The sequence below is a fragment of the Doryrhamphus excisus genome, linkage group LG6 (genome assembly GCF_037039965.1).
Source record: "Doryrhamphus excisus strain RoL-2023G ecotype Guam linkage group LG6, RoL_Dexc_Guam_v1.1, whole genome shotgun sequence".
Lineage (NCBI taxonomy): Eukaryota > Metazoa > Chordata > Actinopteri > Syngnathiformes > Syngnathidae > Doryrhamphus > Doryrhamphus excisus.
In genome coordinates, this window is record NC_136362.1 from 21,780,305 (window position 1) to 21,796,644 (window position 16,340).

Here is a 16,340-nt window from a genome sequence, read left to right on the forward strand (position 1 = left end):
TTGCCCTATTTTTTGTTGACCGCTAATTCCTTTCATCTCTGTGATTACTTTGATTATGAGTTTGTGCACGGTATCATAAGTTGGTCATTATTTTTCTTTAATAAAAGGTTAAAGTTATTTTTCGTATCTCAGCACGTCCTGCAAGCCCTCCAAAACACACGCCAGGTCGCCAACAGCCAACCCCACCGCTAATCAAAAAAATCACGGCTGCGGTCACACCATGATGCGTCGTTTTTCATGCCTACCTTTCAGAGCACATCACTGGAGCACCAACACAGCCTCGACAGGTGAACGGCAAGAAACAATGAGTGCCCCGCTGACGTCAAGACCCATAAGTCACACTGGCACAGCCTCGCAATCAAACCCGAACAGCTGATGCCAATTAAGGTGGAAACAACAGCACTCAACCTGCCACCCAAGCATCCTTTTCCCTCCTAACTTTAACTCTGTTACCTTGCATTGCTCCTCACAAGGCTCCGCTGTTTGGCCCATCGAGTTCATTTTCATTTTTTGGGATTCATTCATGTCATTATTATCGTGAGGCAGTTTTTATCTGAGCAAGAAATTTCGTCACATTTTGATATGTATATAATCATATTATAGCAATAGTGGTCTCAAAATAATGCTGATCATAATATTCTTCATTCATTTCCTACTGCTTATCCTCACGAGGGTCACGGGGGTGCTGGAGCCTATCCCAGCTGTCTTTGAGCGAGAGGCGGAGTACACCCTGGACTGGTGGCCAGCCAATCACAGGGCACATACGTATAGACAAACAACCATTCACACTCACATTCATACCTATGGACAATTTGGAGTGGCCAATTAACCTAGCATGTTTTTGGAATGTGGGAGGAAACCGGAGTACCCGGAGAAAACCCACACATGCACGGGGAGAACATGCAAACTCCACACAGAGATGCTGGAGGGGTGAATCAAACCCAGGTCTACTAAATGTGTGGCCTGTGTGCTAACCACTGGTCCGCCGTGCAGCTCATAATATTGTTGATCATCAATAATTTGGGGCCAATAAACATTTGAAAATGCACCTGCATTTTTTGTGACTATTATAAAATATTCATTTTATTTATGACAAAGGTAATGATAGAATCTGGTCTCGTATCGACTCGTCAACCCAATCTCATATACCGATGAAAACCGACATCTAACAAATGACATATGTCATGTTACACATACTGGTATCGGCTGATATCAGTATCTGAAATTGAGAGTTGGACAATGTCGGACACCCTTAGTTTTAAGACATTTCAAATCAGCGTCAAGCAAGAGGATTTGCTTTTGCAGTTCAGCAATCCTTCCATGTTCAAGGATCGCTCATCTGTTATCATGTTAGGGTGAAAATATGTACTGATGATATTGATGCAACGGTGTCATTAAAAATCTTTTATTGAGCCATAAAAGATATATCAGCTTGTGAGCATCGGACACTAAGGTGATACAGCAGCTCTGATGATGAATACATTGACCTACAACACGTAAAAATACATTGAAAAGATAGAAAGGCAGACAGGTTTAGTTCTTTCTTCTAACACAAAGGGTAATATCAAACACAGGTCTATCCTAGGTTTAGATTTTACAGCTTGACAAATGATGTCAATGTCCTGCCAGCCTCAAAGACAAATTTACAGGACATTTGCTGACATGCAAATAAATAATTTCTACAACTTTGCGTTTTTGATTATCAATGTGACACGGATGCCACCAAAATCTTGAAATCCCGAACCGTGACAAAAAAGGAGCAGTTAAACATTCTTGAAGTATTTGTGCAGAAGAAAATGAGAACTAATGTTTTTTGGGGACCCATTGTGGAACAACACGGCGTAGCATGTATACAAATATACCTGAGAGGCTTGACATTGAAGATGATACACAAACACCAGGTGCACATTCATTGACTTTCTACGTAGAGAGACCAACTAAGTAAGACAAGCCTTTGGAACTGCATTCACTTGTGTAGCCATCATAAAAATACAACAGTTGTGAAAGGATGACTTTGTTCTCCAATGCCTCCAAGCAGGCCAGCCCATTACGTTAGCGTTAGCGCTATAAGGCACTGCTACTGGCCATACTGTAGTCTCGGCTGATGCTCTCCTTCACCTCCACAGGCAGCATTTCGTAGAGGTGGTCCTCCACCAGCAGGTCGTTTCTGTGCAGCCGGCGGCAGTTGCCAAGCTGTGAAGGCAGCCTGTACAGACAGTTGTCTCGGAGCTCCAGGTGAGTGAGCTGAACCAGCTCGCCCACAGCTTCCGGCAGGTCGGTGAGGGCATTGTGGCCCAAGCATAACACTCTCAGCTTGGTGCACTTGAACATATGTTTGGGCAACACCTCCAGCTTGTTGGAAGTGATATCCAGGTGCTGCAGGTCCAGCAGGAGGCCCACATCTGGGGGGAGAACCGTGATGAAGTTGTGGGCCACATCTAAATGTCGGAGTTTGGGGAGCTTGAACAAAGCCGGAGGGAGGGACTCCAGTTTATTATGCGAGAGGTGGAGAGACTCCAGGGACTTGACCTGGCCGATGGAGGCCGGGATGGTGGTTATTTTGTTGTGCCACAGTTTCAGACACGTCAGCCTCTTGAGGTGCTGGAAGCTGACGATCTCCTCTATGGTCCGGATGTTGTTGGATTTCAGATCGAGCTCCTGGAGGTTGATCAGGCTGAAAATGGCGTGCGGTATCCTCTCAAGTTCACAGCTAAGCAGCTCCAGTTCAATGAGGTTGATCATCTTTTTCAGACTATTGAGCACCAGGAGTTTAGTGCCATCATTGTGCACCACTAACTTGATGAGGTGCTGCGACACATCTGTGATGTTTGTGGGCAATTTGGTGAGGTTGTTCTTCAGGTGTAATGTCTTCAAGTGCTTCAAGTCCCGCATGGACTCCAGACCAACCATCCTGTTACTTTCCAAGCTCAGGTTCCCGACGAGGTTAAATTCTCGCAGGTTCCTCAGCAAGTAGACCCACGTGGGGATCTCTGCGACGTCCGTGAAGCTGACATGCAGGCTGTAAAGATGATCCCGGAGGAACGCAAAACCGGTCTGCTCCACTTTGGCGGGACACTCATAGAGATGGAGCTCCCTCAGGCTGGTCATCTGAGAGACTTTGGCAGAGAATCTCACTTCAGGAATCTTCTCTAACTTTAGCACTTCTAAGTCTGTGAGGTCAAAGACCACATTTGGGAGACCAAAAAGATTCTTAAGGTGCAATTCCTGCTGGTCTTGTGCGTTGCGCGTCACACACTTTCTGGCTTTTTTGAAGTTCCACTCGTGATTGAGGCTAATCTCCCTCAGCTTGTTCTCGCTAACTTCAGACAGGAATACGCCGAAGCGTTTGGAGTAGAGCTGATCGTATTGGTCAACCATGTGTAGGAGGAATGCAAAGTCATTTTTGACATCAGGAATGTCACTAAAACTGCTCTCTTCCCTGACCTTCTCAAAGGAATACTCCTTCAGAGGTCCTCGGAAGATCCATAAGAGAGAGTAGAGACACACTATTCCATACATTATCATCAGAGCTATGTAGCAAATGAGCATCTTATCCAACATGAAAGCCATGTTATGCGTACAAAAAAAACGTCCGTACCCTACCAACGATTTGACGTCATTCTCACAGATGTGCACAAACTTTATTTGAACCAGAAAGCTTGACGTGTGGGAAAGCATGGTAATGAACGTGACAGTTTTGAAAATGGTCTGCGCTGCATAAAACCTGTAAATAAAATCGTCATCTTCCACGTGAGCTCGGAACTTCCTCACTTTCTCAAACAGGGCTTTGGCCTGCTCCCCGTCCTTTTTATCCAAGATGGGCATACTGATAGGAGCTTCTGCAATGGGCTTATCTGCAGAGACCACCCCTCCAAGCTTGGGGGAGCTCGGGGCGGCGTTTGAGCTGTCCTCTTTCCCCTCCAAAGAAGCCTTATTATGTGCAAAAGAGGTGCCACTCAACCTCTGTTTGTTCTCCTCAGAGTCTTCGCAGGCCGTTTCGGATACAGCCTTGGTGGTCCAAGGTGACTCAAAACATCGGCAAAGAATTGAGACAAAATGCTCAATTTTGGAGCTGGTCTTGGGAAATTTAAACCAGAAATTGCTGCTGATCATCAGGATGAGGGTGTTGATGAGGGTGAGGTAGGGGAAATATTTGGAATACCACGGCAAGGCAAGGTGATAACATATTTGGTTAATAAACATATACTGCTGAAAGTCCAAATTGGTCTTGATCCCTGTGCTTTGTTGATTGTCGTCTCCGGCGGCCTCCTGTGATTCGTCCATTAAAGGAAGGCAAGCTACCTGGTCCTTTGTGATCTGCATGGTCATGGCGAACAGGGCCAGCATCAGCATGACTAGGGTCAGGTAGTCCATGAAGACGTCCCACCATGGTTTCAGGATACGGTACGTCGGCTGCACTTCATTCAAGGATGCAAACTCTGTCACTGTGAACATTACTGCAACGGAAATAACGACAATCAATGAACTGAGCACTATCATCAGAACACTTTATGACGCATCGCTTGCTCGCTCTATCGCACTTTTTCAAAAATGCATTCATAAATGATTGCTGTTTTGTGGTATATTAGAATTCTGATCAGTAGGTGTCAGTGATATTACACTGATGGGACATGTCATACTATATTACTTCCACACTGCTTGGAGTCAGCCTTGGCATGTCCGAATGGTAAGACTGAAAAAAGTTCTCCTATTTCATATAGAAGTGGTAGGTTTTGGGCTTCTTTGTCCTTCTTCCCCACTCTCAGTTTAAAATAAGTCAATTGGAGAAGCTAACTAGTTAGCTCAGTAGCTGGCTATGCTAGCGATAGCCGTCTTTTGTCCCTGCAGTGATCCCATAGCCTGTGCAATGTGATGTAAACAAAGAATAATTGAGTGTAAAAGTGACTTCAGGGTGCTACGTCATGTCTACAGGGCTCTAATAATGTTAAAAACAACATTTAGAAGGCTCTAATAATGTTAAAAACAACATTTAGAAAGTTATAAACGGATTTTCTATGCTCTAACGAAGAAAACATTCTGTTATTGATAGACTCGGAGTTTGCGGAAATTCACATATCGCAGTCGGGTCTGGAACCAGGAAACCGCGATAAAGGAGGGATAAAGGACTATTCTACCATCTTTGTTTACATATTTTGCCTGGCTCCACTGTCTCTCCAGCTAGCTATAGCTGTCCACCTCGTCTCTAGTCTCTGGATGATTAGAGCTGTACACTTGCTCACTTCAACTGTATTGTACTGTACTGTATTGGTGATATAGGATGTTCTGCAACAGTGTTAATAAATAGAGTATTTTTTGTATTATATTTTTAACAACATTAGAGCCCTGTAGACATGAAATACACCCCAATAGACACATTTACACTTTTGTTACACTATTGTTCACTGTTTACACCACATTGCGCAACTCTTATGCTGTAGGGACTCAAGGTGGCTGCTAGCTGGTGAGCTAACAACGTAGCTTCAAATCTGACAAATATGATTAATGAGATAATGATATGTCTGTGTTCTGTCTCCCTCCTTAAAAGTGTACTCATTTTGTTTTGGCTTTTCGGTCAGTTGCAATCGTTTTCTTCTCAAAGACAATAAGCATTCAGACCACAAATGTGTTAATTTAACAATCATTATACATATAAATATGTAATGCTGCGTTCCAACTCAAAAATTAAGGGGAACAAGCACCCAGTGAATGCAACATTCAAGATGGCTACTGCTTGTGTCAACAGTGGGACATTAAGTGGTAAAATGTGTTTTAGCAGTGTTGTTGAATCAGTTGAATAAATGATCTATCAAGGTATTTCTACAAACGTGTAACTGCTGGGTGTCATAGTGATACGATGCAACTGGTGTTTGCTAACAACCACCAACCATTACAGGGGGGCCAAAGTTCAACAGCCCATTTGAACAGGCGCTATAAAGAAAAGCAACACAGCCCATTGTGCTCGCTAGGAGTCATCGGTCTCCATCGGTGAATACAAGGACACTTAAATGTCACAACACTTTCGTGTGTGACGTTCACGTGCACGAGTGTCAATTGGCCGAGATGCGGCTCGGTGTGTTTGTTGATCGTCAGTGGAACACTACATGTAACCACAGTTCGTATGTCACAAAAATCAAAAGACAGCCATTCCACGGTGCCGAGGAGAAAATAGAAGAACAATATGAAGTATGGCGAAAAAGAATCGTGCTTCATCTCTCTCTCCGAGGTCAAGTAAACGCCGCATTGAATGATGGCAGCATGTCAGTGCCTATGTACATTCAAACATAATAAAGTGATGTAGAGTAGTGGGAGAACAAGTTATGCTCCCTTATTTTGGATCGGGCAGACTTCGCCATCCATTTCAGGACAAAAATGACATTTCCTCACACTACGTCTTCCTGTGCTCTAAATGATGTCTTGGACACAAGTCGGCTGACTTGTTGCTGTGAAACTACACACATTTAATGTCATTTTAGCCATTCATTAAATTAAGTTTTGCATTTACTCGGGACTGCAATCTTGTAGCGATGATAATGTATGCAGGAGTAAAGTACTTACTGCCACTGTGGCGGTTACAGTTATTTCTTCCACAGCCTACATGCCAGGGTTAAGTCAGCCAATTCCATTGTTGTTAAAACGGTCCGGTGTGAAGGCAGCATTTGGGTGTGGGAGTACGGCTACATCCTCCCGGGTAGAACCCCCTCGAGTATAGCCGTTAGCTTGAAGCCTTGGCCAAAGTGCGTAGACACGGAGCCCGAGTAGGTGAAGGAGAGCGGCTGATCAAACATGGAGCCCTAGTTGTGCTCTGCTCGCTTCTGATTGGACAATCAAGTGACGGCTACTTCCTGAAGACGCGACTTGCTGCCTTTATCCTATGCTGCGTTCGTGTTAAAACGGACAAAAAGACTACCTACTAGTATAACACGTACATTTATGAAGTTAATACCCTATTTGCAACCAAATCAATTGTTTAATTATTATTAGGATTTGTCCTCATAATAAATAAAACTGGTTTATCCTTGTTACCCCAGCTTCCTCCCACATCTCGAAGACTCACTTGTGACCTGAATAAGGACAAGTGGTAAGAAAATAGATGGATGAAAAATATGAATGCTGGTATCAAATAAGGCTCAATTTGCCTGATATTGAATGTATCCATTTTAGGATAAGCACATGTTTGAATAGCTGTGTTGTATGGGTTAGTCTCACACTTCAACTATGTATCTTTACAAAATACAAACATAATTCCTTGCTAATGTTGTTAAAGTTTTCTCTTGTTTCCTTCCATCTGCTTGCCTCTTTAACTCAACAGTCAGTAGGATCCAAAAATGTAACCGCATGGCATCATTTTCCAGCTTTTTCTGGATTTGGTTGATGATGCACCCGGCAGAGGGAGTGCCCACCAACCTGGACAGGTTTCAACCGGTCTTGGGCTGCTAGCTGCTGGCACTGACTGTACAAGTACTGTACCTTCAAGGCCACATGATTGTTGGGAATTTAGTTTTAATCTTTGAAATGTATAATATGTATTATTCATTCACTACACCCTACTTCTTCTTCTGGTTATTATGTAAATGGACTTCACACTTTTCTACCTTTTAAATGCACTAAATGCTCATTCACCAAAACACACAATAATTAATTATATATGGACCTGTGAAGCAATATGTATCATATTCATGGCAAGTGCAGAAATTTGTGTTGCTCCGATCAAGTGATTCTTTGTGACTCTTTGGTTTCCAGCAAACACAATCACAGACTGGTACAGCCAGACGGAGACTGACATCCATCACAGCTTATCAGTGATGAGTTTGGCAGCAGGTCATTTGTATTCTCATATTTGAAGGTGTTTCACTGGATTTTTTTCGTCCACAAAAATGTGCTTTATTAATTAGAAATTGGGTAAAGTAATTTAATGTCTTATGTCTATCTTGTAATCAAGTAGCTGTATCAAGTTCACCAAATGCCAAAAGTATTCCCATTGAGTGGCTCTGGAATATTTGTCATTGGACTGGTTTAAAACTATTAGGAAAAATAATAATAATGAAAATATTTTCTGGCATATTAAACATTGACATTTTCAAAGATAAGAAAGCTTTTAAATGTTGGCATTTTATTAATTTGAACCCTGATTGATGTGTTATTTGTTATGTTATTGTATTTTTAACTGTTTATTATATCCTTATTTGTTCCTTTATATGTGTGGCATTATTTACGTTGACATACACAAAATACCATACAGTCCCTATTTTTGTTTGCGTATTTAAATATAAATAATTAATAATAAGTAAATAATAATCAACAAATAACTAATTATTAAATAATAGCCTATTTATATAAATAACGCATTTGGAGTAATTTGGGTCTTCTGCGTTGCCGTACTGAAATGGCCACGTGATTAAAAATCTATAAATAAGGGCTGTCTGGCGTTTTGCATTGGGTTGTTTCGAGTCAGCGTAGGTTGTACAATGGCGTCGACAAGCCGGTGAGTACAGCCGTCTTCGTTCGTCACAACCAGATATAACGCCATTACTTTTTTTCTCCGTGACACATGAACGAGTGACCGAAGCTGAAATCACACACAACACGAAGTGGTCGTTTAATAGCCCGCGATTCTCCCCACCGTAGAAGTAGCATCTTGTTAGCATGGCAGCTCACCGGTTGCTCCCGTCCTTTATGTTGGCCGTCAGTATTTTATATAATTCATTCAAATCATATTTGTTGACACTGATGCTTAACGTGATATAACCTGCGATATTATTCCAGCTAGCTAGCGGTGTTTCTCTTTCCCGTTCGAGTTGACAGTCGTAGGTATTGCGCAGCGTCATCACATTTAAACATGTTGTGCTTCATTTATGAAGGCGTTAACGGAACTTGTATAGAAATATTAAAGACCGACCCGTTTTAATCCCGTTTTGTCCGTCAGTTTGTGTTTTATCATATGGTTCTGTAGTCTATAATCTATACACTATTATAATTATAGCTTCAGCCAACAGGAGAAAGGAAAGTGATACCGTGATATCGCCCATCCATTTCCAACGCCTCTTGTATTTAGGGTGAGCTGGAGCCTACCCCAGCGGACTTTGGCAAGTTCAAATCAAGCCAGAACCTCACAAAAAAGCTTTTACTCACCCCCCAAATCAATGTGGTTTCTTTCAAATCCCCTCAGTACAATAGTAGAACCACTTTCAAGTACACAATAACAATTCTAGCAACTACAAAAAACCAAAATGTTACCAGTGTCACGTGACGCTAGGTGCTAGTTGTCCGCTTTGCAGATCCCCACACAAAAGCCCTCTGATCAAAACATAAATGCTTTCAGATTCATTTCCAAACTTTCTGAAATATGGCCTGTTATTTCCACTTAACAACAGCAGGTAGTGCTGTTTCCCCTTCATCAAACTTTATTCAAATCCGCCAACTGACGGTAGAACAGTTTTTCCTATCTTTTTCTATTTTGATTGAGCCCTTTCATTCAGGTGCTTTTTTCGCCCCTTTTTTTTACATGTGTTGTGTTGTAGTGGAGATGGGTTGACTCTGCCCAGAGTTCAGTGTCCCAACCACCCTGATGCCATTTTGGTGGAGGACTACCGCGCAGGCGACATGATCTGCCCCGAGTGTGGCCTCGTAGTCGGTGAGTATACCTTACGAAAATCGTATTTGTTAATGTAGACTGTGACCTGACTGTAACGAAGGAAGTACTGTAAGTCGAAATTCCCTCAGCAGGTGGAGCAAACTTTTGGGAGAGAAACATTCAGAAGTACTCCTTCATGTTTGTAGGAGATTGAAAAGATTTGGGTTTGATGCCGAGAGATGAATATTTCAATGGGAAAATGCAGTGTTCTTCCAAAATACACGTCTGCCCCTTTGTGGTGTTTTCCGGCTAAGAACTGCACCAAACATGGGGCTCTTCGGTTGTAGAGTTGCATCATCACCTCTTTGTGCTTGTTGTGCAACAAAAACATTGAAGATGTTTAAATACGTCTTTGGTCATGAATGAGTTCATAAATGATGGCTGTTTCGTGGTTGAATGTGGCCCCCTCTTCCGTGTGGAAGTGGTAGGTTTTTGCCTAGGTTTAAGATAAATACATTGGAGGCTAATGAGTTAGCTTGGTCTACAGTGTTGATCTGTTTCTTGTGTCACTTGACTAGCAGTACTGTGGGAGTGTATGTCGATGTATGCCAGATGTGTGGCAGGCCTGCATAAATATATCAATCAAGGGTGGGTGGATAGGCCATTGATTATATTTTTTAAAGCCTGCGTGATCAACCCACATTACCGTTGCTAGCGTAGGCTAACTGTGTTATGGGAAGCTGAGTGAAAGTGTGCTAGTGTAGGCTAACTGTGTTATGGGAAGCTGAGTGAAAGTGTGCTAGCATAGGCTAACTGTGTTATGGAAGCCGAGTGAAGGTGTGCTAGCGTAGGCTAACTGTGTTATGGGAAGCCGAGTGAAGGTGTGCTAGCGTAGGCTAACTGTGTTGTGGGAAGCCGAGTGAAGGTGTGCTAGCGTAGGCTAACTGTGTTGTGGGTAGCCGAGTGAAGGTGTGCTAGCGTAGGCTAACTGTGTTGTGGGTAGCCGAGCGAAGGTGTGCTAGCGCAGGCTAACTGTGTTATGGGAAGCCGAGCGAAGGTGTGCTAGCGTAGGCTAACTGTGTTATGGGAAGCCGAGCGAAGGTGTGCTAGCGTAGGCCAACTGTGTTATGGGAAGCCGAGTGAAGGTGTGCTAGCGTAGGCTAACTGTGTTATGGGAAGCCGAGTGAAGGTGTGCTAGCGTAGGCTAACTGTGTTATGGGAAGCAGAGTGAAGGCGTGAACAGGAAGTAAGGGATGCTAATGCTAAGTTACCTTTGTTGACTATGAGCTTTAAAACTGCTCAGATTGACATTGAATAGGTGTTTTTTTTTTGACAAACGTGATGTTTCCGTTGTGCCCGTTCAGGTGATCGAGTAATTGATGTCGGCTCAGAATGGAGGACGTTTTCCAATGAGAAAGCCCTCAAAGATCCGTCCAGAGTGGGCGATGCCCAGAATACACTGCTGAATGGAGGAGACCTCACCACCATGATCAGCAAGGTATCCTCCGGACAATCTTCTCCACTCCTTCTGTATGGAGAAGACATCTACTCATACATGGTCTCCACCACAGGGAACAGGTGCCGCGAGTTTTGACGAGTTTGGCAACTCCAAGTACCAGAACCGTCGCACCATGAGCAGTTCTGACCGGGCCATGCTGAATGCCTTCAAAGAAATCACCACCATGGCAGATCGCATCAACCTGCCCAGGAACATCATCGTAAGCGTTCAGTCGACTGATCCAGTAACCTGCGGCACCGACGGAACCTCCAGCATCTTGACTCTGTGTTCATGTTGACTTCACAGGACAGAACCAACAACTTATTTAAGCAAGTTTATGAACAGAAGAGCCTGAAAGGGCGAGCAAATGACGCCATCGCATCGGCTTGTCTCTACATCGCCTGCAGACAGGAGGGTGTCCCCAGAACCTTTAAAGGTCAGCACCTCTTATACTACTGCTATACACTACTACTATACTACTATACACTACTACTATACTACTATAAACTACTACTGTACTACTATACACGTGGAAACAGCAGATTTGTGGTAAGTATTCCAAATGTTCCAGCCAGCTAACCATTCATTCATTTTCTACCGCTTACAGTGCATCCGGAAAGTATTCACAGCGCTTCACTTTTTCTACATTTTGTCATGTTACAGCCTCATTCCAAACTGTATTAAATTAATCTCTTACCTCAAAATTCTACACAAAATACTCCATTATGACAATGTGAAAAAAGGTTTTTTTGACATGTTTTGAATTTATTAAAAATAGAAAACAAAAAAATCACATTTACATAAGTATTCACAGCCTTTGCTTAATACTTTGTTGATCCACCTTTGGCAGCAATTACAGCCTCAAGTCTTTTCGAATATGATCCCACAAGTTTAGCACACCTATCTTTAGGCAGTTTTGCCCATTCTTCTTTGCAATAAGTCTCAAGCTCCATCAGGTTGGATGGGAGACGTCTGTGCACAGCCATTTTCAGATCTCTCCAGAGATGTTCGATCGGATTCAAGTCTGGACTCTGGCTGGGCCACTCCAGGACATTCACGGAGTGGTTCTGAAGCCAATCTTTTGAGATCTTGGCTGTGTGCTAATGCCTACTGTCTATATGGTCAAGGTACATGACCAGTCTACTGAGGTCAAGAGCGCTCTGGAGCAGGTTTTCATCCAGGATATCTCTATATATTGCTGCATTCATTTTCCTTCTATCCTGACTAGTCTGCCAGTTCCTGCTGCTGAAAAACATCCCCACAGCATGATGCTGCCACCACCATGCTTCACTGTAGGGATGGTATTGGCCTGGTGATGAGCAGTGCCTGGTTTCCTCCAAACATGGCGCCTGGCATTCACACCAAAGAGTTCAATCTTTGTCTCATCAGACCAGAGAATTTTGTTTCTCATGGTCTGAGAGTCATTCAGGTGCTTTTTGGCAAATTCCAGACGGGCTGCCATGTTTCTTTTACTAAGGAGTGGCTTTCGTCTGGCCACTCTACCATACAGGCCTGATTGATGGATTGCTGCAGAGATGGTTGTCCTTCTGGAAGGCTCTCCTCTCTCCACAGAGGAACGCTGGAGCTCTGACAGAGTGACCATCGGGGCCTTGGTCACCTCCCTGACTAAGGCCCTTCTTCCCCGATCGCTCAGTTTAGAAGGCCGGCCAGCTCTAGGAAGAGTCCTGGTGGTTCCAAACGTCTTCCATTTACGAATAATGGAGGCCACTGTGCTCATTGGGACCTTCAAAGCAGCAGAAATTTTTCTGTATCCTTCCCCAGATTTGTGCCTCAAGACAATCCTGTCTCACAGGTCTACAGACAGTTCTTTTGACTTCATGCTTGGTGTTTGTGCTCTGACATGCACAGTCAACTGTGGGACCTTATATAGACAGTTATTATATTTCCAAATCATGTCCAATCAACTGAATTTACTGCAGGTGGACTCCAATTAAGCTGTAGAAAGATCTCAACGATGATCAGTGGAAAAAAGATGCACCTGAGCTCAATTTTGAGCTTCATGGCAAAGGCTGTGAATACTTATGTAAATGTGATTTCTTAGTTTTCTATTTTTAATAAATTCAAAAAGTCAAAAAAAAAACTTTTTCACATTGTCATAATGGAGTATTTTGTGTAGAATTTTGAGGTAAGAGATTAAATTAATACAATTTGGAATGAGGCTGTAACATGACAAAATGTAGAAAAAGTGAAGCGCTTTGAATACTTTCCGGATGCACTGTATTCTCACGAGGGTCGCGGGGGTGCTGGAGCCTATCCCAGCTGTCTTAGGGCGAGAGGCGGGGTACACCCTGCACTGGTGGCCAGCCAATCACAGGGCACATATAGACAAACAACCATTCACACTCACATTCACACCTATGGACAATTTGGAGTGGCCAATTAACCTAGCATGTTTTTGGAATGTGGGAGGAAACTGGAGTACCCGGAGAAAACCCACGCATGCACGGGGGGAAGACATGGCCCAAGGGTACTCCGGTTTCCTCAGGATAACTCGGGACTTCTCCTCAGGACTCAGAACATGCAAACTCCACACAGAGGTGGCCGAGGGTGGGATTGAACTCGGGTCTCCTAGCTGTGAGGTCTGCACACTAACCACTTGTCCGCTGTGCAGCCCGCCAGCTAACCAGTTAGCCTGAAACTTTTCTAAACTTAAGAAGTCAAAAAGTTACCACTTCCACACGGAATGGGAGGATAACTTTTTGACACTGTAGTGTAAGGTAACATAATGTAACCTTAACATTCCTTTTTATTCTTGGAAAATTCAGACTTTTTCTTGTTAGATTCCAACGTTAGCCTTAAATTCCCTGCTCTGCAGAGATCTGTGCCGTGTCCCGCATCTCCAAGAAGGAGATAGGCAGGTGCTTCAAGCTGATCCTCAAGGCTCTGGAGACCAGCGTGGACCTCATCACCACCGGCGACTTCATGTCCCGCTTCTGCTCCAACCTGGGCTTGCCAAAGCAAGTCCAGATGGCCGCCACCTACATCGCCATGAAGGCCGTAGAGCTGGACCTGGTGCCCGGCCGGAGCCCCATCTCCGTGGCCGCTGCAGCCATCTACATGGCCTCGCAGGCCTCCGCAGAGAAGAAAACACAGAAAGGTGAGCGACAACCGGACCAAGTCTCTCTGTTCTATGGGCAGCCATGACTCCTTGTGCGCCTCCACAGAAATCGGTGACATCGCCGGCGTGGCTGACGTCACGATCCGACAGTCATATCGACTCATCTACCCTCGTGCCGCGGAGCTCTTCCCTCCAGACTTCAAATTTGACACGCCTGTCGACAAACTGCCCCAACTGTGAAAAGGCCTCTTCAACAGCGGCGTAGTTTTCTGCTGTACTTCTCACTTTGTCTTTTTGTTGGCTTTGGAAGGTTTTTGTTCCCTAAAGATTCAAGCCTTGGCCGAGGCGCCCTCACAGGAGAAGGTGGACACACATTCCAGTGATCATGACAGGACTGGCGCCCTAGTGGTGCAAATATACAGCACACGTTCACGTGGGGAAACTTAACTTGCTTGCAATTTTAGGCTGCTTTCATACATAAAACTTCTTTTGTAGAAAAATGATCTGTTCTATTTTGTTAGCTTGTTTGAACCGTGGAAGTAATTTAAAAATTAAAGTTTTTCATTGGAAGAATGAAAACGCTTGCTTTTCTTTTTCGTTGGCAGCGCCTCGTGTGTCACCAACCACAGTGGAGTGGGCGTGCCTGGAGGCAGGCCGTGGGTGGAATACATTAAAACAGACAATTTTAGCGAGAAGCACAAAAGCCAAAGAAATGCAGCTCAATAGATGCATATTCTGGAAGAAGTAGAAAGCTTTGTGTGCCGGTTATTGTATGTAGCTGCTCTATAGGAGTCCATAACTCAATACAAAGGGCCGAACAATGAGCATAATAGGTCCCCTTTAAGGTGTCAGGGAGTGAGGTTTACCTGCGTACTTTTGCACAGCCTCACCAGTTGGCATCTGGTACATACTTAAGTGTACTGATAGAAGTATTAGTACACTACAGCCTTTTCCACTGGTAATCTCAAGGCAAACTAATAACCAATAGCATAGGAAGTCAGTGGTACAATCGTTCCACTATTTTGTGTTTAATTGGTGCATTTATGATAGGCAACAAACAAATAACTGCAAAAATAACTTTTTTTGATACCAGGTTGAAGAGCTTCAGTCGTGACTTGGAATATTGATGTAGCATCTAGAAAGTGTCTCTTCTTGGTATCATGTACAAGCGATGCGTAAAAAAAACAACTTTGTACAATCTAATTCCATTAAGAAATGTAGATAATTATCTAAATCATAAAATTAGTGCTTTCGGCTTCATTGTGTACATACATTATGTATGTTTTTGTATCCCAAACACAGTGCAGCTGCATTAATGCTAATGCATTATGTATATATGTAAATATAATAGACCCTGCCCACTCCGTCCTGATTCATTTATCTGTTTCCATACATGAAGCACACAAATTGACAGAAATGTTTCCATGGTAGTCAGGGAGGCATTTAAAGAGGATTTTTGTCCAACACACTTGGCTTTATCACATTTGACTTCATTCACGAAGAGCCCGTCATTTGGTCGTGTAGCGTTTAGGAGTTACGTTCACCGAGGTAACAAGAACAAGGTCGTCACAAAGCTTCAAAAGAACGCAGCCCAACTCATCCGAGGCAAGGGTGTCCAAACGTACTCCAGCGAGGCCCACATGGGGCCATTGAGATGTTAGATATATATCAGCTTTGTGATATAGACAAATTATTAGGATCAAATTCAGTCTTTTTCCCTCCATTTTTGCAGCTTTTTTATTTTCTGAATATTTTTTTACAGCTTTATTCCTATATTATATTTCCCAGCTTTATTTTGTTTTTCATGCCCCCCCCCCCCCGAAAAAAAATTCTAAGATTTCAAATTTATTTTTTCCTTTTCTATTTTTCCATATTCATACATTCTTCTGGTCACATTAGCCCCCCCCCCCCCCAATTTCCATCTCATGATATGACTTTGTCTATGTTTTGCTACTAAAATAATTTTACAGCGTTACTCATGAAATTACGACTTTTTCCTGGAAATATTTACACTTAATTCTTAACTCACTTAACTCAATTAAATTTTAAGAAGGTGCACGTCGGACACCCGGGCCTAAGGGCTTTTTCATGATCAAATATTTTAATTCTGGAGTTTTTTTTCTACAGCATGTGTCATAACACTGGATGGAAAGCTGCTTTGAACTGTAGGCGAAGACACACACAAAAATGCA

General features: G+C 43.3%; 2 protein-coding genes across 2 annotated transcripts; one reads left to right on the forward strand and one right to left on the reverse strand.

The window, feature by feature from the left end:
* Positions 1–1,395: 1,395 nt before the first annotated feature.
* Positions 1,396–6,841, reverse strand: lrrc8da (leucine rich repeat containing 8 VRAC subunit Da). The gene is made up of 2 exons (XM_058067092.2): positions 6,556–6,841; positions 1,396–4,457 (listed from the first exon to the last, which is right to left on the reverse strand). The coding sequence occupies exon 2, from the start codon at positions 4,453–4,455 to the stop codon at positions 2,065–2,067; it is 2,391 nt and encodes a 796-aa protein (XP_057923075.2). The 5' UTR covers positions 4,456–4,457; positions 6,556–6,841; the 3' UTR covers positions 1,396–2,064.
* A 1,531-nt stretch (positions 6,842–8,372) lies between these two features.
* gtf2b (general transcription factor IIB) lies at positions 8,373–14,727 on the forward strand. Its single transcript, XM_058067196.2, has 7 exons — positions 8,373–8,482; positions 9,519–9,631; positions 10,936–11,069; positions 11,143–11,289; positions 11,376–11,505; positions 13,906–14,187; positions 14,255–14,727. The coding sequence occupies exons 1-7, from the start codon at positions 8,466–8,468 to the stop codon at positions 14,386–14,388; spliced, it is 957 nt and encodes a 318-aa protein (XP_057923179.1). The 5' UTR covers positions 8,373–8,465; the 3' UTR covers positions 14,389–14,727.
* The last annotated feature ends 1,613 nt before the right edge of the window (positions 14,728–16,340 follow it).

What these genes read in the sequence shown, in the direction of transcription:
- lrrc8da (XM_058067092.2), bottom strand. Translation starts at nt 4,455, where the DNA reads ATGTTCACAGTGACAGAGTTTGCATCCTTGAATGAAGTGCAGCCGACG.
- gtf2b (XM_058067196.2), top strand. An exon ending in TGTCCCCAGAACCTTTAAAG is followed by an intron (nt 11,506 to 13,905) that starts GTCAGCACCTCT and finishes CCTGCTCTGCAG; the next exon opens with AGATCTGTGCCGTGTCCCGC. An exon ending in AGAGAAGAAAACACAGAAAG is followed by an intron (nt 14,188 to 14,254) that starts GTGAGCGACAAC and finishes GCGCCTCCACAG; the next exon opens with AAATCGGTGACATCGCCGGC.